The sequence below is a fragment of the Harpia harpyja genome, chromosome 3 (genome assembly GCF_026419915.1).
Source record: "Harpia harpyja isolate bHarHar1 chromosome 3, bHarHar1 primary haplotype, whole genome shotgun sequence".
Lineage (NCBI taxonomy): Eukaryota > Metazoa > Chordata > Aves > Accipitriformes > Accipitridae > Harpia > Harpia harpyja.
This window is the reverse complement of record NC_068942.1, coordinates 30735577-30760123: the sequence shown is the minus strand read 5'-3', so window position 1 is coordinate 30760123 and position 24547 is coordinate 30735577. Positions and strand designations below refer to the sequence as shown.

The window sequence follows — 24547 nt, the reverse complement described above, 5'->3', positions numbered from 1 at the left end:
AACGGAAGATTGGCGAGGAGGACCGTAAACACGCTCAAGCGACTTGCGGCCGGGGTGTCGACAAACACGTATATTGTACTAACTGTGGCTTGGCCTTGCGTGTTGGACGAGTAGCACAACGGTGTGCAGATACCGTCAGCCTGTGACAGACTCAGAGGCACCTATCGAACACGCTCGAGATCCCTGCCCTGCTGTGGGAAAGATCACAGCACAGAGGTAAACTACACCTGCGCGAATCCCTGCAAAGCAGGCACAAGCAGCAGGTTCGGCGATGCTCCGGCACGGACCGAGCTCCGCGGTGCCTGCGTCCCCGCTCGTGTGCCTCTGCCCGGGTGCTGCTCCGGGCATACCCCGGTCGGCGAGGTAACGAAAATACATTTACTCTGCATTTCATCCGCGGTTTTGTGGTTGTTCCTGCGTCCTGCCTGTGCCGGCTCATGCACTGTCTATCTGACAAATTAATTAGGCTGTTACTAAACCAATGAGGAAAGAAAATCAAGTAAATAGCTGTTTTTATATTAAAGACTATAAACATAAAAGAAGCTGTTTAACAAGCTGTAAGTTGGCATGTCTTTGGGGTTTGAACTTCCATTAAAATGAAGCCATATTGTAAATCTGAGCAGTGTAATTGCTAAAAAAGCCAAAGCCCATAATAATGGCTGAATAAAAAAAGCTAGGCAATTTTTAACAATAACAAGGACGCTTTGTAATTTGAAAAAAAGACATCTATTGACCTCAAATATTTTAAATATCCGTCTTTTTCATCACAAAAAAAGATAACCCAGAAAAGCAATTTAAAATAAACTGCATTTTAGAGAGTGCAGACATACTATAATCTGTAACAGTTATCTTCAAAAGCATCATTCCTAAAACTGAAGGCAGTAATATTAGGCCCTGAAATTAATACATACATTCCCTTTTCCCTCCCTCTGTCCACACACCCTCTTAACAGTGTTGCTCTTAACAGCATGCATAAATTGTTACCAATAAACAGAAGGTGCAAAGTAAACAATTTGGTTTACTTCAATTTTTTTTAATGATGCAAAACTCATTTACATTCCAATAACCAACTGGCAGCAAGCACTTTGTCTTCATGAAAGAAAGCACAGGGAAGAAATATCAGAACTAAACAAGACTCTCTCATGTAGGAATTTCTTTCAGCCTATCCTTCTCTGCACACAAAACGAATCAAAGTTCAATCAGCTGTATGTTTAAAAATATTCAAGTGCCTTTGTAATACAGACGTCACAAAAAATCTATGTGAAAATAGCATATACCAAAAAAAAAAAAACCCCTATAAAAGCAACAGTTTGTAATTTAGCTAGGATGCTGTAGGTAAAATATGAACACAGTGTATCTTTGATAATGCAAAATTAGCTTCTAAAACTTATTAGTTACAAAAGGAGCATGGAAAGTTTCCTCACTATCTTCTGTCAGATAATGATTTCTCACATATTATTTGATTTAATTGAGAGGATGGAGACTTAACATTACCAACATTTGCAAACAGTTCTCTGTGTGTGTTTTCTGTATAATTCTGTTTTTGTGATACTTTCACAAAAACATGGAAACATGGTATTAGCCTTTTAACAGAAAGGACTATAAATGTTTTTGTGAGCAAAATGGCCTGTCCATGCTATCTATGGTAAATAACCTCAGATGAAGAATATAAAGTTTTGTTTTGTTCTTAAAATCAACATTAAAGAGGAGAAATAAATTGGGGTTTTAATTCTGTGGACCAAAAATACACTTCTTAAGGGATCAGTTCAGGGGATTTTTTTGTTTTCACCTTAATTTTTACAAAGTTTTTTGAAACTTGCTAATTAATAGCTAACATGAACGAGAAAAAAGAGAAAATTGTAGCCAGAACTGCAATCAAGGAAAGCAATGTTTTCCTACCACATTTTGTAGACATTATGCAATAGTTGTTATGTCTAAGCACATACACAAGGTTCTGCAGCACAGCGTTTTCATTATTTAGTTACGAAGGAAGTTTGCTGATAATGTGCGTAACTCATACGTGCATTCTCAGTAGCTGTTTGCAATGATCAAGCAGTTTTTCCTAAGGCTTGAACCCAGTGTGACATCTTGGGTATACTCATTCTACAGCAGAAAGCTGTGGTGAGTGTTCTAAGGAAAAAATTATTGATTTTTAAATATCTAAAATTTCTTCTCTTTCTGATAAAAGAATATAATATTTATGAATAAAAGCATAATAATAGGATAGCAATCTTTCTGAAATATTTTAAATCAGACTTGTTTTAATGCAATGTAATTCTTAAGATCAGAGTGGAAGAGTGTCAGGAGGGGAACTGAGAGGCATTTTTAATTTTTTTTAAACTAATTAACAGATGTGCTAGATGAAGGAAAGCTGCCCAAACAACTTTTTTTTTTTTTTAATTACTGTTTCTTTTACACATTTTGAGATGCTAATGCTGTAACTGGTTACGTGACCATGTATGTACTTCTATTACACAAGCACCCTATTTACAAATGTAATTCTTTTCACGTTAGCTTTAGACATATTTGTTAGCTTGTCCTTAATAGCTTATATGATGGACATGCAGAGGCATTTTTGTGTGCATATATAAACATATTTTGAAATTAATCCCCAGCACTTTATGTCAGAAAACAAGTTGGTGCAATTCAATAGCATGAGCTGCCTTCGCCCTAAGCTTGTTAGAATGTCAGCCATGCACCTTTGATTGTGCTTGACTGAATCTAGCCGTGTCTGGCCAAATTAGAGTAACAACCTTAAACCATTATTGTTTAGCATTTGCTGATGATACAATCACCGGGTCATATATGCACTCTATGAAATTTCCATCAGGCTTTTAAAATACTTTTTCTACAATCAGCATATTGGGTGCTTTAAAGGTCAAGTAAGAAGGCAGAGCTTTTTACATAATTATAAATGTGGAAATGCATACAGCAACTCTCAAGCACTTTTGCTGGGTAAGCTACCAGTAATTGTGCCTCAGTCCAACCCAGCAGTAACAGTTCACAGTTTCCTCATTTGTACTCACATAAATGTAATGATTAAATACTGGCCTATTAATTATAACCTGAAGATGAGTTCTGTCTAAACTGTACTAAACCCATTGCTCAATGCCTCACAGGTTGGAAGGATGGAAAGGTCAGATAATAATTTGATAACTGTTGGGATAACGGTACCTGAACATGACAATGTCTGCATGAAATCCAAATCCTTTTACATAATGTCCTTACTTGCTGACATTTGTTAGTGATGATTAAATGACATGTTTGGAATTATCATAAAATGGTAAAAAGGTAATAAAACAAATGGGGGAAGAGGAGGAGGGAAAGGGGGATGTCCAGCTAAAGTATTAAGTGTCAGTCATGCTGTGCAGCCTTGTTGGGAATAAAGCTTCTTTAATCTGGTTTTCCTGATAAGAAAGGGAAATCTCTTGTTCTAGAAACAAGATTGAAGCTTTCACCCATCTCTAGCAATTTCACTTCGAACGTGATCATGCTAAACAACAATAACCAATTCACTAACTACCCTTGAACTACTTAGGATGTAATGTTAGCATTCAGTCTATTAAAACAATAGGTTTGCAAACAGCTGTATCAAATATGAGTTGTGAACTACAAGAATTAAAGAGAAGTTTTATTATCGTATATTCTAAAAAACAATCCCAAAGTTCCCTGATTTTGTTGAAGATAACTGATTAATCAAAGCTAAGAAACATATTTCATTTTCACTGTGCTTAATTATTATTTTACAGATTTCTTAGCTTAAAAAAAATCAAAGCCAACTCATGTTTCCCTCTGTTTTCACTCAGTATCTGGTAGTTTTCATTTTCTGGTTTCATACTCAAACTGCTCCTTGCAGCAGCATGTTCATTTTTGTAAAACTGCAACAAAGCAACAGACCTATTGTCACAGACAATTAAGAGTTACATTTTCTTAATGCACATTTAAAAGGTGGGATCAATTTTGATCCAGCAGTGGTTCTGAAACCCTGAGGCTTTGCAAGGATGTTTGAGACAACTTTAAGAATGGAACATCTGGACCTCTCTACTCAGAGAGGTTCTTCAGGTTTCACCCTTGGAGGTTTTCAAAACCTGACTGAATAAAGCCCTGAGCAAACTGGTCTGACCCCTTGGCTGGCCCTGCTTTGAGCAGCAGGTTGGACTAGAGACCTCCTGAGGTCCCTTCTAGCTTGAATTATCCTACGATTCTACAATCCTGAGATATTTTTCTTCAGCAAAAAAAACCCCAGCCCTGTAGTAATAACATTTAGAGAATAAGGCAGAATCTCCTATTACCCTCAGTAGATTGATTTAGATAGAAAATATACCAGTTACACTCACAGTCATTAAATTTTCACTCTGCACTAAGATGCATCATTTTAGACTGCTCACATCTGTTGGTGCCGACTGTGCCCTACTGAGACACCAGGTAACACACACTTTCAGGTTGCACATGAACTAATGAGTCAACAACATATTTTTTCTCATTCCCTCTGACAGCAGACTCGGATTTCCTGGAACTGGAGTTGATTTCTTAGTCTGGTCTCAGAGAGCGATTTAACTAAATAAGAACAATGAAGCTATTGACAAGGCATGAAATAAATTTATCTTAGAATACAGGGGGAAAAAGAATAATCTTTGTTTCATATTCTATGGAATGAATAAATACAGTACCCCCTTATTCTTTTCACAGAGGTTACACTTACAGTACTAAACTAAAAAGGTCCACAACATGAGTTCAAGTCCTGACACATAATTGTCCGTATTTTTATGAAGTTATCACAGTTCCTGTTACAGTTGCCTCCCAAGCTAGCTATCACCTCCAGTTCCAAAACTGAAAAACTTCACTGGTTAGTGCAATTCAGGAATCACTCCTAGCTTAAATGTTGCCAACATATTTTGCAGTAAGTATTTTTATAGACATGATCTGGGACCTGCCAGTTAGCCTCAGGTCCAGAGAACAGTCTTCAGATTTCAGTTTTATTTACTACTATATATTTAGCTAGAGAAAAAACAATGATCTATGCCTCTGGCCATTTCTGTCTGCAGTTTGGAGAGCTTCAAGTTTCCTGCTGCTCACATTGTAACAACTTTAAATACTATTTGCAGAAATTAGACTTAGAAAACAATCTGCACTTATTTCAAGTTGATGTAGACGTAAATAACGAGTCATTTAGTGAAAAGCTTGGCCCAAATTAGAGTACAGTATTCAAGCATTCAGAGAGCAGCAAATTTAGAGTCGGACCTAGACTTGCAACTCTGACGTTTTATTTCAAGTGAAACTGAAAGACTGCACTGAATAAGAAGATAAGTACCCATAAGCATCCTTTAATGTTCTTCAGAAAATAATACAAAACAAAGTTTGAGGTATGTTGCCGGTTATTGGAGTTTTACTCTACTGGTTTTACATTTCTGTCCCTGCAATAAGTTGTTTCAGAAGTTAAAACAGAAAATTTTCATTCATTGGAGCTCTTTTGAGATCCAAAGTAAAAGAAAGTAGCAATGACAGAAACATTTTTAGTATTTATTTAGTTAAATAATCTGAGCAAGAATAGATTGCTATACACCACAGATTTGTCTCTGATGATTCTAAATTTTAACTTCTAAGTGTCTCCTTTGATGGCAGAGTTCTGAGAAGGTGTAGAATGTGATTCTACCCAAGATGTGGCATGACTAAGTAAGCAAGCTTTTATCTTAAAGAGGCTGTAAAACAACAGTTTGTCTCAAACTAATTGGCAGTATTAAGTCGCTATTAACTGTTATTATGATCAATTTAGTATAATTAAATCCATTGCGTTCAATTACATTGTTAGAAAAAGGCAGTTGCTTATTCTCTGTTGACTCAAGAAGTTTATGAAAAACACTCTGTGGAATATAAAAAACATGCACAACATACTGAGCTCCAATTTCATGATGGTTTTTCATTCCAATTAAGATTGTTTTACATTGCATTGATGCAAAATAAAATAATATTATTTAGCTGCAAACAAATGCACTTAGTTTTAATATTTTATTAGATTTGATCGGTGCAGGGTTTTTTGTATAGTGAGACAGATATGCAAGAAGAAAGTTTACTTTCATTATTTTCAATTTCTGGAAACTAACTGCAAGAAATGAAAATATTAATGCCAAGTTTCTCTGTCATCGCTTCTCGGTTTTATCTATTTCCACTATTCCTTCTTTCTCTGTGAAATCTTAGTTCTAGTTGAATGAATAAAGCACTTGTAGAGACTTCAGAATAGCAAAGGGTATTCTGACATGTCTGGCAATGCAGAACAGATCTTTACTACACAATGTGCGAAAGGAGTATGCTCATGCAACATCAGCAGTATAACAGCATGATTTTTTTCTGAAAGAAAGTTAAATTGCTCATTTTTAGAAGACAAGCTTTAAGCTAACATTTTAAAGAAATTCTGAAAGTGAATGGAGGACTGTGAATATGTACAGTAGATATGGTGGAGCCTGGATCATCTCACTGGCATTTCTTATACTTCTATAGGTATGGTTTGACTGGCAATTTAGGCAAAGGACTACATTGCAGCCTTTATTCCATGGGCATTCATATGTTCCTCCTCCCTTCTTTGCACAGCAATTTGCATTAAATAATAAAGAATTTTTAAATAATGAAAATGTAGAAATAAGTGTGATAGATTAAATAAAAGGCTTGAAAGCAAATTTATTATCTAACTTGAATAAATCCTTTACTATATACTGTTGGTCCCAACCAAAATCTCCTTCCTTCCGTGTCTTACAAGGCTCACCTCAATGCTTGCTTCCTACAGCAGGCAGACTCTGCTTCTTTTATTTAGGATTTTCCCAGTCTGCACTGCTGTTGCAGACTCTCTGCAAGCTCCATCCTGTCCTTCAGGGAGAGAAAGCTTATTTGCTTTCAGAAGAGGAGCAATCTCCCTGCCTCCAAGATGACTCTGACTGAAAGGGAATCATGCGGGATAAAGTAGAAAGACAGCCTCCCTCTCCTTAAGCAGGAGTTACACTGTACAGTATTCATACAGCACTGTCTGAATAAACAAGACAGCTATACTGCTTGTCCTGCTCTCTGCACATCCCTCTTCAGCAAGACAAGGATGGCTTGCATCATCTTTCAAATACTCGTGCTGCCTCATATCTGCCTCAGCACAAAGATTCTCAGAAAACTTACACCTTCAGGCTTCTGGATGCAATGTGCAATGCCTAACAGCATTTTTCTCCCAGTACAGAACTGGTTAATTATTTTTGTTTCTCCATTCTCTGGGACACCTCTCAAATAGCAAAGCTTGAGACTTGTGGTGAAAGGATATCCAGCAGGTAAAAAAAAAAAAAAAAAAAAAAAAATCTTTGAGGTGAGAGTGGATTACACCTCTCAGATGTCTGCCGCTGCTTGTTCGTACAGTCCGGGTCACGTATCTGAGACATAGGGTTAGCAGGGGCAGAAAGGAATATTTACCCAGCTTTTATTTCCAGCTTTTCACTGAAGTGCTGGCTGGGGTTTGCCAGCCGGAATCCTTTGGATATATAAATTCCTCACCAGTGCTGTGGGTTTAGGAAGAGGTGACCTCAGCAGAATGTATCATAGAAAAATATTTAAGAAATAGAAGGGTTTGATTTAACTGAAGTCTGTGGCTTCCTGAACAAAATATTGATCATTTATGACACAGAGGAGGTCAACCTAGTAGTCCCTTGGTGGTCAAATGAGCAGTCCCTTCTGGCCTGAAACTCTAAACCCAAGAAATTTTAGAAATTTTATCTTAGATAAAAATGGTAGCCTATGGTACCTCATTCTGTAGTGTTCAAATGATGTAACATGTTCATCCATAGAGGGGAAAAGAAGTTCTATAAAATATTTTTAAAATCCTACAGTTTTTTCCCTAAGCTTCCTTTGTGATAGATGGTATATTTGCTCTTAATTAATATGCATATATTGTATAAAATATACTGACATCACATGTGAAAACACAAGAACTTAAAATCACTTTGCTTAGGAAGTCAAAGGGCTCAGCACATTTAAGTGTATAAAAGAAACTACTGGATTGTGTGCATTACATCTATTAGGTCTGCTTTCCAAATAACAAAATCCATTCAGAAATAGGATACTGTTATGTTCTATTACTTTTTATAAGGAAAAATTATTTCAAAATGTCAGTCAATGTTGTTACTACTTTGTTTTAAAAATTAGCAATTTGAGTTATTCTGAGAATAAAATTATGAACAGTCTGGGAAATTAATAATGTGAAAAATGGAGTTAAGAGTTACTGTATAGATCACATGGGATAGAACAGGATTTAAACATGCTTAAACAGAGAACCAGCTAAGGACGTGTCCCGAGGAAAAGCCTCCAGCAAATACATAAATTGTTCAGACAGTATCTCTAAGAGATACGGAATTTAGTGATATGCAGCTGTCAGTAAGAGAGGGCATGTTGTTTCTTCTCTATTTTTACTGAAGACAGAGAAAGAAAGGCAATTGTAAATAAGGAAAAAATGAATAGTTTGCAAATCTAGAAATAAAAATATAGTTTTGTTTTTCATGATAATTACACTTCAAAGAATAGATAATAGTTTTGGTAAAGTACTTCTACTACTGAAGTTGAAGATGTTCTCTTTCCAGAAAAAAAAATTAAACTAACCAGTACTTTAAAAATATCTAAGATTAATAGAAGATAACTGCATTGATGCACTGTACATGAAGCTAATTTCTGGTATTTGTACACAAAAATAATCTTCAGCTACAGAAATCTATGCTTACTCACAAAACAAACTGGGTCAGCATAATTTTATTGATTGCCTATCACTTTCCTTAATATTTCTTCAACAGCAGATAACATCAATGCATTATCAGTATTCCACCTATATATAGACCAGTTTGCTTACCTGTGTTTATTATTATTTAACTGTTCTGATGATTTTTAGGGAGATGCTGTATTTGTATTTACATTGCTATTCCTCTCCAGCATCTATAAAGTCATTATTTCCATAGTACTCTAAGTCATTAAAAAGGGAGGGTTAGGTATAAAAAGTATAATCTGAAAACTTATTGATTGAACATTTATTCTTAAGAAGCACCACCATTTATTTTGAACGTTTGACCTCCAAATAGAAAGATACATTAAGCTACATTTAAATTATCGAGTATTTATGAGATAAAGTAATGAATAAAATTAGTCACAGGAGGGAATGTTATTAGCCCAGCTCCCCTTCTACTTATCTGTGAAAGGATTAAAAATCAAATTAATTCTCTCTAAATGTACTGCACAGGTTAGTAGAATGAACTGGAAAACACATGAAGATACATTCTGACTAGCAAAACTTCAAAACTTTATGTAGTGTTTTTTGATTCATATTTGGTTTTAATCTCGCAGTTCATAAATCAGAATCTCCTTTGATTCTCTTCAATCCAGCAGTGCCGTTTCTGTGGCACTGTCATGCTCTGCTAGTGGGCAGTGATAGTGTCACTGTGTAACAGAAATCTTCAGCACCTAGAAATTAGGTTTTTTAAGCTACTTGTGCCAATAGCCACTATTTGTTGTAACAGTCATTATCTTTTTCCTTTCAGATGTATTCCAGAATACCCTCTTTGGAGGATATTCTTCACTTCTTCCTGTTCATCTGTGTGATAGTCACCATAAGTATTTTAGGTTACATTTCTTTATCTCTGTCCAAAAAAACCAAACCAAAAAAAGAATCCTTCCAATTTTCTTGATACTTTATGATCAACTCATTCTTATTTACCACCTTACAAATCCAGGTCTTGACATTAGTTTCATTATTTCAAAAGTTTTCATAATTTGTTTTCCATTTTAAATAAAAACTCCTCTGCATCTAAACTTTATTCTCAAATCAGTTTGTTTTCATTGCCTTAGCCCCTCTGCAATGGATACTGGACAGTAACTAACAGATAAAACCTAATTAGGAATCAAGATACAGTGGAATTTAGGAAACAAGAAACATCATTTTATTACCAGTGTTAATAAATCATAAATAAATTGGACTAAATGTAATAAACTGCACTTCTTCCAAGTAAGACCACTGAGCTGAGAAAAGTTTCTGATTATACAAAAATTAGAAATTATGAGATAAGTCAGCACTTGTGTTGTATTTCATACAGCCCTAGTTTTACACTAGGCACTTTAGGAGGGACTGAAAAAAAGACTAACACAGCCAGGGCTAGGAAAGTATGTTTGTGAGGATCCTATCAGTGGCCAGATTAGAGGTCCAGCAACTTCCTAAATAATTTGTATTGGTATTAAATATGAATCAGGCTTAACTCTGCATATGTCCAAGTACTTCAACAAAAGTCTTGCAGCTGATGCAAGGCCATTGATAGCTTCCTTGGGAGAGGCCCAGAAAGTGAAAAGAGCATGAAGCTATCGCATCATGAATACACTTCTTACCGCATTATATAAATATTGAATACACTTCTACTCTAATTAAGTAGAAGCCATTGCTATCAATATTTTGTGGTTTACACTGTTTTTTTGAGGAGATGGCGCGTTAAGCATGTTTTCATTAAGTAGAGTATATGGCATTTACACAGTACATGAAACAACAGATGGATGACCTCTTCACCTACATGCTGTTATGTTAAAAATGAAGGCCAATGTTCAGCACCCCTGTGATAAAATAAACACAGGAATTTACAATACAAGTGAAATATAAAAACAAACCAGAGAAGCATCTGCAGTTTTTTCTAACCACTTTATCTATCATCTGCTTATCTTACCTGCCTGAAAGCCCTAGGGAAAATATGAGCTTTGTAGCATATTCTGAAGGATAAATACAGCATATTTTGCGCCATATGGATTATCTCAGGCCTTCATAAAAAGCTGTCAAAACCAAGCAATATACAAGCTCCAGAGTGAGCATATGTTGCATTATGGCATGATTAGAAAGATCTTTTTCTGACTAGAGGAATCAGAAAACACCTACATCTCAAAACCAAGACAATCCATCACCAAAAGTCCTATAGTTAACTAGTGCAAACCTCAAATTTCAAACATTATGAGTTAAAGGAGAAGAATAATGAACTCTCTAAAAAAGCAAACTGCCACATTTTGCAGTTGGTTTCTAGACTGGTGGAGCATCTACACCAGTTTTCTAATCCTAATGGTCACAGTCGATTAAAAGAAAAGTTCAAAGTGGATAGACTAATTTTAAAGAAAGAAATTGCGTTCATGACATCTACTGCATAATCAATTTATAAGATGATAGATTTGCTAAAGCAATTGACAATTGTGATCTGAGATTAAAAGTAAAATAAAGAATTTCTTATTTAATCAAGGAGACTATTATTATCAGTACTGAAATAATTGTTGTTGAAATGGAGTGTAGTGGACCAATAAAAGGACAAATTTCTAATATCGCTGCTGCAGTTTGGCCTGTTTCTGCAATACGGTGTTAATTTATCAACTTGTTTTGATGACAAGATTGAATATGATAAATCTCAAAGCAGTTAAAGAAGGCAGTTTTATAAGGGCTGGAATGAGAAGATTGCGGTAGAGCATCCCCTGCATTGCCAGTAAGGTAACTGTACCTTCACAAGAAAGCCAAACATGTAAACTTCCCCAGGCTTGAGTCTAACATTTCCTTCCCTTCGTAATACCCTGAGGAAATCTAATCCCTGTGGGATATTGCCCATATCCATTTTTCACTGTAGCACTTTCACTTCCCTGGCAATGTTCTTAAGAAAAACAAAACAATACAGTCAGAAATGTGAGTGAAACAGCTGCAATGATCTTCATTAATAGCTAGACTTGGTAAACAACTGTACTAGCTTACACATAAAACAGAACTCTCGGGCACTGCTCTGAGGCAAACCTTGGCAACGTGTTGGTTTTAGCAGCCAATGCCATACATTAAGACTAATCTGAGGCAGTAAGTTACATTCTATCCAAAATTATCAAGCTATCCCAGATTTTGATGCAAATCCAGTCCTCTTATTATATCCAATTTTATTAAATCGTTACAACTATTGTAGCCACAATACTCCATTATCATGAAATAACAGCATGAATAGCAATGCTGCTATTTTACTTTCAGCATGAATATTCTGGTGAACTATGAGAACTGGAGAGAGCATAGTGTCTGACAGTAATATGCACGTTTATTTGCAACCATTAAAAGGTGTGACATTTCTTTTATTCACACCAGGAATGATTTCTGTGGGATAAAGGAAGTAGTAAAATGCTCCCCTGTAAGCAGAAAAGGAAGATGTTATCACTATCTAATTTTCACTGTATTTCAACTCGCATTACACAACACTCACTACTTTTAAGTCTATTTCTTTCATTTAGTATGATATTGTAAAGGCAGTACATTCTTTGCATACGGCTTATCTTCAGTAGGTGAAATGCATTGCTTTTAGTGAATTTGAAAGACAAAAAAACTTTCCATCACAGGGCCACATCAAAAGGGCTCCAAACAATTAGAAATACTTTAAATAATGAGAATGAGCAGTTTCTTCCAACAAACAAGTACAAAATCATTTTTATTACCCATGATGTCTGTTCATAATACTTAACATCTGCAGAACAAAGAAAATCCCACACTCTGCATATCCACTATGTTAGAGTATTCAGTATCTCCTACACTCCCATCCTGAATTCGCCAACTTCCCAGATACCATTGTTCAATACTTAACTTACTCACCTCACTGCAAATCAGTTCTGAGAACATTAAACAATGTTTGCAAAGCTCTAGACAGCTGCTGAATAAGCTACAGCACTTTTTCACTGAAGTAATTTTAAGTTTTACTGTGCCGTTTTATACCACAGTTGCTCAAATTAAATGTTAACTTCATAAAACAAGTAACACACGTATTTCAAGAGTGACTCTATCAAATCTAATTGTCAATAATATGTATTTGTTAATGAAGAAAAAAGTATGTAAAGCAGTGGTTATACTTTTCCATACAGCATATACATTTTCTTCATTAACTCAAGCACATGTAAAGATGCAGTAGATGAAAACAGAAGCAACTTCTAAACAAATTTTTCTGAATCTGCACCATTACAATTTTAAATCTTAGAATCATAGAATCGCTTAGATTGGAAAAGACCTTTTAAGATCATTGACTGCAACCGTTAACCGAACACTACCAAATCCACCACTAAACCATGTCCCTAAGCGCCACATCTACACATCTTTTAAATACCCCCAGGGACGGTGACTCAACCACTTCCCTTGGCAGCCCGTTCCAGTGCCTGACAGCCCTTTCAGTGAAGAAATTTTTCCTGATATCCAACCTAAACCTCCCCTGGTACAACTGGAGGCCATTTCCTCTTGTCCTGTCACTTCATACTTGACAGAAGAGACCAGCACCCACCTCACTACACCCTCCTTTCAGGTAGTTGTAGGGAGCGATAAGGTCTCCCCTCAGCCTCCTTTTCTCCAGACTGAACCACCCCAGCTCCCTCAGCCGCTCCTCATCAGACTTGTGCTCCAGGCCCCTCACCAGCTTGGCTGCCCTTCTCTGGACACGCTCCAGCCCCTCCATGTCTTTCCTGCAGTGAGGGGCCCAAAACTGAACACAGGACTCGAGGGGCAGCCTCACCAGTGCCCAGTACAGGGGGACGATCCCTGCCCTGCTCCTGCTGGCCACACTGTTTCTGATACAGGCCAGGATGCCGTTGGCCGCCTTGGCCACCCGGGCACACCGCTGGCTCATACTCAGCCGGCTGTCGACCAGCACCCCCAGGTCCTTTTCCACCGGGCAGCTTTCCGGCCGCTCTTCCCCAAGCCTGTAGCGCTGGATGGGGTTGTTGTGACCCAAGTGCAGGACCCAGCACTCGACCTTGTTGAACCTCATACAGTTGGCCTCGGCCCATCCACCCAGCCTGTCCTACCCTCCAGCAGATCAACACTCCCACCCAACTTGGTGTTGTCTGCACAATGTCATCTTAAAACAATGGCCAAAACCATTTCCAGTCTACTAAAGTAAGTAGAGTGATTAATAATTGCTCACTAATTAGCCTAATCCCATAAGTGGGATGCATTCCTTCTCTTTCAACACCAAAAATCAGTGTGGCCCATCATACCTGAGCTGTCCTGAAATAATTACCATTCTCTGCAAATGAAAGAAGATAACTCTTTCTTCCTTCCTTTTTAGGCTCAAAAGGAACACCAGAAATAGAAATTGGGTTGGTTTTCTTTCCAGCTATTGCCATAGGCTGATTTATAGATTCAAGTTATTTTCTGCTTGATGGAGTTGGGGGAAAATGCATAAAATAGGTGCACTCACATCATGGTACTTAATACATCTGAGTAATGTCAATGACATGGCAGTTCTAATGCTCCAGCACCAGGGGAAAGGATGTTTTTCTTTAAGTCTCCTGCAGTACTGAGGGTTCAGGTATTCATATGTTTGTTGCCTTCAGGATCTTAAATCTTTCTTAAAATGAACAACAAAGGAATAACAATAGAATTCTAATGGATTAAACTAGACAACAGACTAAAAACTTTATGTCTCCAGTCCTTATCCACTTTCTCTGTGTCACATGGGATTTTTTTAGATTTCTTTGGTTTTCTCCCTCAGTTGTCTTTAATGGACTTGCAGAGTCCCTGATTATTTAGTCACCTTTCATACAGAAGCTGTTTAATGCCTTTATCTTTATATCTCTTCTCTAAAAAAAAAAAAATTCCAATTCTACTTCCTCTATTCTGAGATTGAGAGGGACTCAAAACCAGAGAACTACACAGAACCGCGTATGTTATTCAGGATTTTAGAGAATCCCACTTTTATCAGTGTCATAGAGGTGTCTTCTATTCCTTCCTGGTCAGGGAGGAGCTCACACTTGCTGTTACGTTCCATTAGCATGGTTTGGTTTTATGTTATTCCCTTTTTGGGTGATAAGCACAACTTCAGCGAATTACTGACTTTTGCTCCTTGCGTTAGTTTGCATTGTCTTACGGCATGGTCTGGAGCTTAAGCCTGGTTTACATTGCTGGAAAAAAAATATGACAGCAATGATAGCTGAAATGCAGCAGCAAACCATGGTCCTTCTCACTGACTACTCACTGCCACATCTGAGGCAGCAAGGCACAACATAATGGATACAATCAGCACTACAGTTTCCCATAGAAGCTAAGGGTCCAGCTGTAGCTGCCCTGCAAAAGTGCTTCATTTAGCTATGTTTGGACAGATATAGCTATAAAGGGCTTATTCCAGTAAAAGGCTTTTGTCCCTTCTGTACCCCTCCACAAACTTTTTAGGGAGTCATTTGCTCCTGAGCGACAAGCAGACAGCTAGCTCTCTTACTTCTTGCTGGACTAGAGGACTTGGACCTATTTTAAGCTGTCTAATAGGAACTGGGCACCTGAAAAGCTCACTAAGACTCATGCCTAATTTTCCAATGAAGTGAAAACAAAACTTTCTCTTCCAAGTTCTTAAAAGGCTGTGGATTCTAACAGCACAGACCTTTGGTCATCAGATATATCTATGTACAAAGAACATGGAAAACCTACTACCTAGCTCATTTTCCTTTCATTTTATCCTCCTTCAGTTGCAAGTATTACTTTTCCAGGAGTAATATATCTTATTGTGAGTTGCAAGTCAGTGACAGCAACAAAAGTCATGGTGCAGCTTCTGCCTATTTATCTATTTTCCAAGATTTTTCTATTAGTCACACTCTCATTGTCAGAAATGCAACTATTTCCTGGACTAAGTAGCTTGGACCTACTGCACAGCAGCTTCCCTGCCTGAATGCTTATGTTTGCTATGATACGTGATTTCAATGAGAATAAGCTTATTTCCGTTAAGCACATCAGTAATGTGATGAGCACTGTCCAACTGCACTATAGTTTTAAACATTCTTTCCAAGGACGTGTTGTAGTCCACACTACCGTAACATGATTTTACTGCACATGTTCAGGTATCACTCATAGCTAATGAGATATAGTATGATTGGAATTTACTAACTATCCAACCTAGATGATCTTCGAAGCAATTATAAACACAGACAACAGTAAAATATAAAACTTACCTAATTTGCACTTTATACCAGTGTCCATCATCCACTCTAGCAGTAGTAGTGATGTTTTTTACTTCTGCTGCTTCATCACATAAAAACTGGTACTACGGAGCGGGAAAAATGCTTTTATTACATGATTTCTAATAATTAAACAGTTACAGGCTCAGAAACTTGAATTTAAAAATAACAAATGGTTTCATAAAAACCTGAAGGATGTCATGTGTATCACACAGAACTAATGTTTCATTAAAGATCTGGGTCAGGAAGTCTATTGCACCAGAAATATACAAGCACACATATACGCTTCCTAGCCTGCATGAAAATGCTTTCATCTTTGTGTATTGAACAATCAGATATTATGGGCCTGATCTGCAAAGAAGTTGACCATCTGCAACCCAAAATTAACAGTGGCCACGGGTGAATTTTACTTACCATTTTATGGCCTCCTTACACTTCCAAACACGTAATGTAGCATGCAGGCTTGAGCATTTTGGAACACCATTTAATTTCCTATACTAATGTGAACAAGCACTTGATTTCATGGTTTGTCTACTTGTAATTGTAGCTTGATTGTGAGCTTAGAACCATTTGTTCATTGGGCTTTAAATCTGCATTTAATTAACCAGCTTTGTGAATGATTAACTGAATTCAATTAGTTTTAACATGGCACACTGGGATCTCTGAATAGATTTTTGTCAATTAAAGTACTTTCATATTTTATGGTGCTTATGATATGTTAGAAAAATATCTTTCTGCATCATTACTTTACCATGAATACAAGTAAGATGGACTTAGAGCCATCAACATTTTCTAAACCTCGGATAACTTCCTACCCCTGACTAATCTCATTTGTTCTGGATAGTCACAATATAATAAAACACAGTAAATCACAATATAACAAAATAAAGTAAAAAGCTATTTTCTTCTTTTGCTGTTTATGTTTAATTTATATATCTTTTTAGTATGATCATGCTCTTTAGACATGAAGGCAAATAACTCAAATATGCTGTTCCTAACAGTCATTTCACAATTTTTACAGAAGAATATAATTACAGCCGAGCTTTTGGAATTTTTTAACAGGAAAATGGAAGATCCATTATGAGAAAAGTAACTTCTCGTTTATTATCTTTTTATAGCCCATTCAGTATCTGCCCATCTCTTCATAAAGCTCAAGCTTTATCTCTTCCTCAGAAAAGAAGGAATAACTTGCCAAAGGTAAAGACATACTGGGATACACATTTTACTCCTTAAAGTTTATAAACAAATGTATTCCTATTTAGTTTGTCCACGAAAGCCAAGGAAATGTTTTTTGTGATCCCGTGGAACTGTGAATTAACATGATAGGTCACATAAAAGGCTTCTACTCAGAGCCACATGGTAACAAAGATACACTCTATTCCCTTACACAGTAAATTTTCCCATGACAATTCACTCAATTCCAGAGCCTCCCTTGTAACAATTTTAATGAACTTGCACACGAGGAGGTTCAGTTAGTTTAGGCTTTGTATATAAAACAGAATACCTTAATTCGTACCAGTTGTAAAGACAAAATCTACATTCTTTATTTTTGTCTTTTAATGTGTACTTTTTATATGAGACATTCAAATTATAATCACTATTCAAGTTTCCTCAAGCACCAACTCTTGTGAGGCATACTAATAGTATTAGCCATGAATTTGCCCTAAGAGATAGCAAGTTTGACAACTGTTTTCCTTAAAATACTAAAGAATCTCCAGACACTCTGTAGCTCTATCTACTATCTTCTACAGTAAGAAACAGAAAAAAAAAAAATTAAAATTTTTTACAGATATTAACTTTTACTTATTTCTCCTTCAGTGGGAGATTTTGATGCCTTACCTGTAAGGTGCCATGTTTGATGAAAAGCTGAATTAAAAAATGTCCTTTTGTTTCTGGGCTCTGTTCAATATACAGGAGTCGTCCCTGAGGTTTATAGGTCTTAAATTCCAACTGGATGAAGTTTTGCACATTCAAATGCAAGCCTTGAAATTCCAGGTAAGAATCACCATAATAGCAAGCACAACTAAAATCTGTAAATAGAAATTTGAGAGGATATAAGGATACAAAGACATTTTTCTTCTTCACCCACTGCCGCCTTATTCTGCTAACAGTAGCAAAGATATAGGATACTCTTTTATATCTGTCAATGAGACAGGAATCTGAAAATTTATGTTAGGTTTCTTCTGTCAAAGACTAACACCGAGAGTTTCTAAAACTAGACATAAAGGCTTAGGTAAAATTATATTAAGCAGGTAACTAGGATCAATGCCTGAAAGAAAAGGCTATGAAGACGATAGTACTTGGTACATATCTAGCAGCTTTGGCTCCGCATGAGTCAATAATAGTTTTTTCAAAGTTAGGCATTCACATAGTTTTTGATGCAAGAATGAACGAGTTTGAAGTCTTTGCAGAAACCAAATGGTATGGAAAGGCAGGAAGACATTCCACAGCCTAATTATGAAATTGGCATCTTAAATATGTCAACTATTCCTGCCTAAAACAAACAATGGGATGTTGCTAGGGTGAAAGCTGAAAATTTCCCTTCTGACTACATCTAGCTTGTCTCTTTGATTTGTCTAGATCCCTCTTAAAATTCAGCACCCTGTGCCACACCTGGCAAGGGCAGATGCAGCTCTTATTTAAATGGAAAAGGTATGTGAATACATGGCTGCAAGCCCATCAGATGACAGAGTACACTTAAAAGTGGCTGCTTTTTCTTTTTTCTCTCTCTCCCCCTTTTCTCTCCTCTGTCCTTTCCTTTTCCCTCTTCTCTCCTTTCCTTTTTCTTCTCCTCTCTCCTTCCTTCATCCTCCCTTTCTTTTCTTCCTTCTTCTGTCTTCCTATTTCTTTTTTCTTTTCCTTTTTTCTTAATTTCTCTATTTTTTCTTCCTTTCTTTTCTGTTTCTCTTTCCCCCTTGCTTTCTTCCTCCTTTATTTTCCCTTTGTTTCTTCCTTCCTTTTCTTTCTCCTTCCATCCTTTCCTTTCTCTTTCACGTGTTGTGTTTTTACAAGAGTATTCAACACGCACATGGGTACCCCCATTCACAAACAAATGCAGTTATGCACTTCTTAGGTTTTTTACTTGCCAATATTTAAACTGAGCCTCAGGTCAGCACATTTATCTGCTCATAAGGAATTCAAAATGTGCGTCCTCTTCCACACACATAACACAAGGAGTTTAGTTGTTCCATTTTAGCACAGCTATGGCATTCTCATTTTTGCACAAGCAGAAATATGCTTTAGTCTCACCTGAAGAATCACACAGCATACAATTATTTGATCAACTTTATGAGACTGATAAAAATTTAAAGAAATATTAACAGCTCACCCATCTTACTAAAAAAATCAGTGCAACAATATGAACCTAGATACAATGCATAACACATAGTAAGTGAATAGTTCCATTTCACCCGGCTCCAATTTCACTGAATCATCTACCCAGGGATTCCAAGTATCTTTGAAGGTCACAGGTCCTTTTCTATTTTCCAAAGCAGGCAAAATTTTAATCTGTTCTGACACCAACTCCAATAGCAAATACATTACTCCATATGCTTAAATTCTGAACATCAATGATACTGGGATAAGTTACAAACTATTAATGTTGCACTCCTGTATATCACTGTAAGACTATGCTGAATTTTATCCATTCATGACTTTTCAGAAACGTATTTACAAAGTCAGAGTCACTGTGGTCAAATCCCAAGCAAAGCTCTTCTCAACAAATTCTCAGGAAGAGGTGAAAAGAGAAACAGCAACAGATCAGTAATATATGTACACATACAACACACAGTAAAACAAACCAAAAATTTCAAGCAATACCAATCAATGATCACGGATGAAAAAAGATGACCTTATAAGTGTAGTGTATTTAATCTTTAAAAATTCTATTTTGAAATTTAAGCCTGTATGTGTAAATTTCAGAAAACTCGATTAAAAAAAAAAACACATACAAAATTGCACAGAAAGCTTCTTCCGTTTTATAAACAGGACAATTTCTCTAAGAAAGGGCAGACACAGCTTTAGAGGATTACCTCCAATCCCTAAACCCTTTTTTGTTTTCCTTCCTGAGCTTGTCACTGAGCACTAAATCTTTCCCTCATTCCATTTGCCCTGAACTGCCCCTGCACATGGTTTTGCTTCTCCCATGGAACCGCTCAGTTATCCCCACACTCCTGAGATACTGATATCTAACCACCTCCTTTTCTTGACTCCACTTAGGAGATCAGCTTGGCTGAAAGACAGCAATGTTGCATGGAACATCTCTTTCCTGCAGTCCTAATTCCTTCTGTACCTTCTCAGGTTTTTGGAGGTGGGCTTTTTTTGCATTGTTCAGCATATAATTAAGTAGACATGTGAGAACGGGTCAAAGTTATGTCAGTTCTTTGGTGCTTTGCTAACGCAAGGCATCTGAACCCCCAGGTCTCACTACAAGAGAGTAAAATCTGTAATTGTGAGAAGAAAAAAAGAGGTGGGCAGGGGAACAAAGCAGTTTATTCATGATTCGTGAAACTACAATCTAACTCTGGTAACTGAGGCCAGACTGGATCATCTACTAAATTTCAAGAAAGGCCAAACAAGCAAGAGCTGGTGGCATCTACCTTTAGCTTTCCATGTGTAATTGTAGTAAGTACACAGAGCACTGCAGACATAAATTTTACTTTATTCTCACTGACATCATGTCTTTTTATCTTCCTATGGCCAGAAATGATGCTGCCTTGCAAGACAATACACTCCATTATTCCATGGATTTGAGGCCAGTTTGGCTTCTTATGGGAAATATATTCATGCTGCTAACCAGAAAGCTTTTTAAAGGAATCAGCTGCAGTAAAATTCCTGCAATTGCTTTATGTCCATAAATATGGAAAGAGTTAATGATAGAAAGCACTGAAGAACATTTAGCAGGCTCCAGGTTTTTGTGAAACCAATAAAAACGTGCTACTTGAATCACAAATGGTTACATACCTTCCCACAATAGCTATTAACAAAACCCACTGCTGTGGTTTTACTTGTAAAGATTCTCACAGTTTGTAACAATACACAATCTCTTTTTATAGAACATAAGCTTTGCTTATAATCCTTCTACTACACTTACATGCAGCTTTTTCATTTCACCTTTAGAGCTGGCTTCCTAGATTGCTATTCGTCCTAAAGCAGAGGGCTCATCACCCAAGCCTTTAGAAAAAAAATAAGAAAAATTGAAGCTGTGTTTTCTCTTTCACTCTGAATGTCTAACACTTGCTTTCCTAAGAAACAGGAAAGCCCTTTGGCCTGTAAAATCCTTGCAGTTGTAGCTTGTTCCCCTGTGCACATACAGCTCTCCGTGTTTTTCTGTTTACACGAATTCGCATTAATGTCAGAATGTTAAAAGGTTTGAGACCTAGCTCTAACTGCAAGCACATAGGCAGGCATGTCTGCAACCCAGCCAACTGGCAAGCTTCATTAACTCCTACCAGTACCTACTGGGTTTCCTCTGTTCTAATGAGCTTCAGCTGCATCAGGTTCAGAACAGAGGCCTTCAAACTTAAAACATCTCGAGAGCTAGACAGCTGTAAGTCTTGGTTTTTAAAGGCAGGTAGAGATAATTAAAAACTTTGAATACGCTCATGAGCATATGCTCCTGTGGACAATGGAGCTTCTGCCTCCGGATATTTCTGTGTCTAATGCATACCCTGCAGTTTGCATGGATTCAGGCACAGAGAGGATTATAGTAACACTTTTCTTCTTTCTACTGCAATTCCTTTTTTGTTATGCTACACCTTCAAATAAAACACTCTCCTTCAAGCTATTGTTTTTGCCTCTTTCACAGACACATCTTTTACGTCATTTACTATTCTTTTAATTAGAAATACCTTACAACATTCAAAGAGAAGGCATCATTGCCTGTAAGAAGGACTCTCTCCTGAAAGATATGAACAATTAACTTGCTCTTTGGAAATTTAATCTATTTTTTATAAAGAAGGAACGGCTCCCTTACGACAGCATAAAACTGTGGTCATAAGAAAGTTATGTTTATTTTAAGCTAGGGAACGCCAAGCAAAAAAGAAAAAAAAAAACACTTTACAAGAGTGAAATGAAAAGGCCAGAGCAAGGACCGTTCCACCGGGCTGGCTGCAGACCCCAACAGCCGCCTTCCCGCAGCCACCCGCCACCCAGGCCCAGGCCGGCAGCACCCAAGGAGCGCCGCTCCTCCTCAGGACGGCCTGCTAGCCTCCACCGTGAACGGTGCCACGGCTTACCTCAGTGAGGGCACACTCGCAGCCAGCCATCCACCCCAGCTCGCCACCTCCTGCGAGACTGGCTGGCTGACCAAAAACCCCTGCTAATGGCTGCCCGGTGCACCCTGGCCCCTCCCAGCCCCACAGCTGCCCACCATCGGGGAAAACGAGGGGTTTGCAGTAAACGGGGGAGAGAAAGAGGCTGGGCCACTCGAAGAAAGGGATGGGCACAGCTGAAGCTCATGGCCGGGCTGGAAGCTCGTGGCCTCTGGCAGCAAGAGGACGGCTTCTGAGGGCCCAGCAGACCTGCGGCCGCCGGGCCCCCCTGAGGGCCAACAAGACGCCCCGGGAGAGCCCCGGGAGCCCGCTCAGCCCAGAGCTCGCGTCTGCAGAAGGGGGCAAAGGCGGGCGAGAGACCATCGCGGACGACTGCCTTCCGTGGGGTACGGCGGTGCCGGTCCGGCCTGAGGTCTCCAGGGCCGGGATCTGGGGTTTCGCGCAGGGACCAGCAAGGCTGGTCTTCCGTGGGGGGCACCCGCCGTGCTGCCGGGGTAACCCCGCGCCGCGGGAGAGACTGCGGGGGTGAGGGAGGACGGCGTGGGGGCCCTCAGTCCCGCCAGCCAGGGGCAAAGTCCTGACCGGCAGCTGACTCGCGCAGCAAAACGCCTGACCGTTTTGCTGACACGTCTAACAAAGCGGAGCGAGAGTGGGTGTGCTTGTTAACCTAACGAAGAGGGCTTTCGACTAGGTGTGCTGGGGGACCCATACCATAAGCTGAAGAGAAGCGAGGAAGGAGAAAGTGTGTCTGGGCAACAGCGTGACAGGACGCTCTTGCGAGTATAAGATGAACATAACTCAATTCGTGCTGGTATAGGATGGACAAGCTCCTCAACCACGGACGCTTGAGGAGAGGAACAGCAGAAGCACTGCCAAGAATTACAGATGGCAAGTCAGGTAAAACATCATTACATTTAGTCAGCCCTGGCCACCATTTCATTCTCCTGTGAGTATTCGTACAGAGCATCCTTTTAAACTACATGAACACATACAGAAAGTTGAAGTTTAACAAATATTTTTGTGAATATATTCTTGGGGAGATCTGTGCTGGTAACAATGCTTCAGTGACCTTGAAGCTAACAATTTCATTCTGAATTCATAAATAAGTCTTCAGTCCTCTAATTAGGATGGCACAAAGCAAATTCAGCTGTGATACTTTGCTGTGAAACTCTCTCGGCTTATTTCTTCACTTTCTGAGGAACATGGGAAATACATGGACAAAAAGTAAATTCTATTAGTATTACTTTTATCTTGAAGTTGACTATTGAAAAAAAAGGAAGGGAGATTTTTATAACCAGTCTTTCTTAGTGGTGAAGCTGCTTAGTGGGAGTTCCATTTCTAGCTGGAATTTATGTCTTCGGTAAAATATTACTGTTCTGCACCCTGGCGAAGATTTTCAAACAATGACTCTAACTATTGTCAATTACAGTTAAATATTTTGTCAAAACTACAGTGTTTCCAACCTTTGCACTTAATACCAATAAATGATTTCAAATACTAAACTGCTGTTCACACTTCCTTCATTCACTATTTTTATTGTACCTAGATCACAGTTGATAGTGAGAATTCACTTTGTTGAGGGACACACTACCTTCTCCATACTACCAATTAGTATGCAAAGCGTTAATGATGTGATTTGATCCTATTTCAACCACTGCTGAAGGTTCCCACAGGCAAAAAAAGTTTCACATGAAGAAAAGCAATCGCCATGACAGAGCAACGGCCCAGCATCATGTTCATGCTGAAGATGGGAAGGTTTGAGGGGGACCTAACAGCAGCATTTTGGTACTTACTTACAAGGATGTCACTGAGGAGATAGTCAGGCTCTTTGTAGACAGGAATGACAGGAGGATAAGAGAAAATGGTCTTAAATTGAAACAGGTAACTTCCCACAGTAGAAACACACTTGCTGTCTCCTAACTACAAAGAATTCATGCCTCTCCAGCTTTGCAAACTCTGACAGAATATAAAAGCAATGTTAATGGATAATATTAGTCATATGATACCTTTTTTTTTTTTTACCTCTTTTAGAGCCTCTTGTCTCAGGTGGCCTATGCATGTAGCAGTGCTTTTTCTTTACTCTCAATATGCTGAAAGTACCTCAGCTTTCATTTTCTTTAAATTTCTATGGTTTATCTCCAAAAACTGCATTTCTTTGAGGCTTCACATCTAATGATTCATGTCAATCACTCTCTTTTGCATTCTAAAATAAGGTCAATCATTCCAGTGAGTCCTGGAGGACAGCCACAGCAAAATAATCCATAGGTTTTATTCTTAATTCCCTTAAATACAACAGCCTG

The 24547-nt window shown here is 38.1% G+C and overlaps 1 protein-coding gene across 1 annotated transcript in view; it reads right to left on the bottom strand.

Annotated features, from left to right (window-relative positions):
• Positions 1–24547, bottom strand: part of EYS (eyes shut homolog) — a 1008942-nt gene that overhangs the window by 271757 nt on the left and 712638 nt on the right. The window contains exons 33-34 of the mRNA XM_052781811.1: positions 17815–18005; positions 15970–16061 (exon numbers count right to left, since the gene is read on the bottom strand). Coding sequence (XP_052637771.1) covers positions 15970–16061; positions 17815–18005 — 283 coding nt within the window. The remainder of the gene's footprint in view (positions 1–15969; positions 16062–17814; positions 18006–24547) is intronic.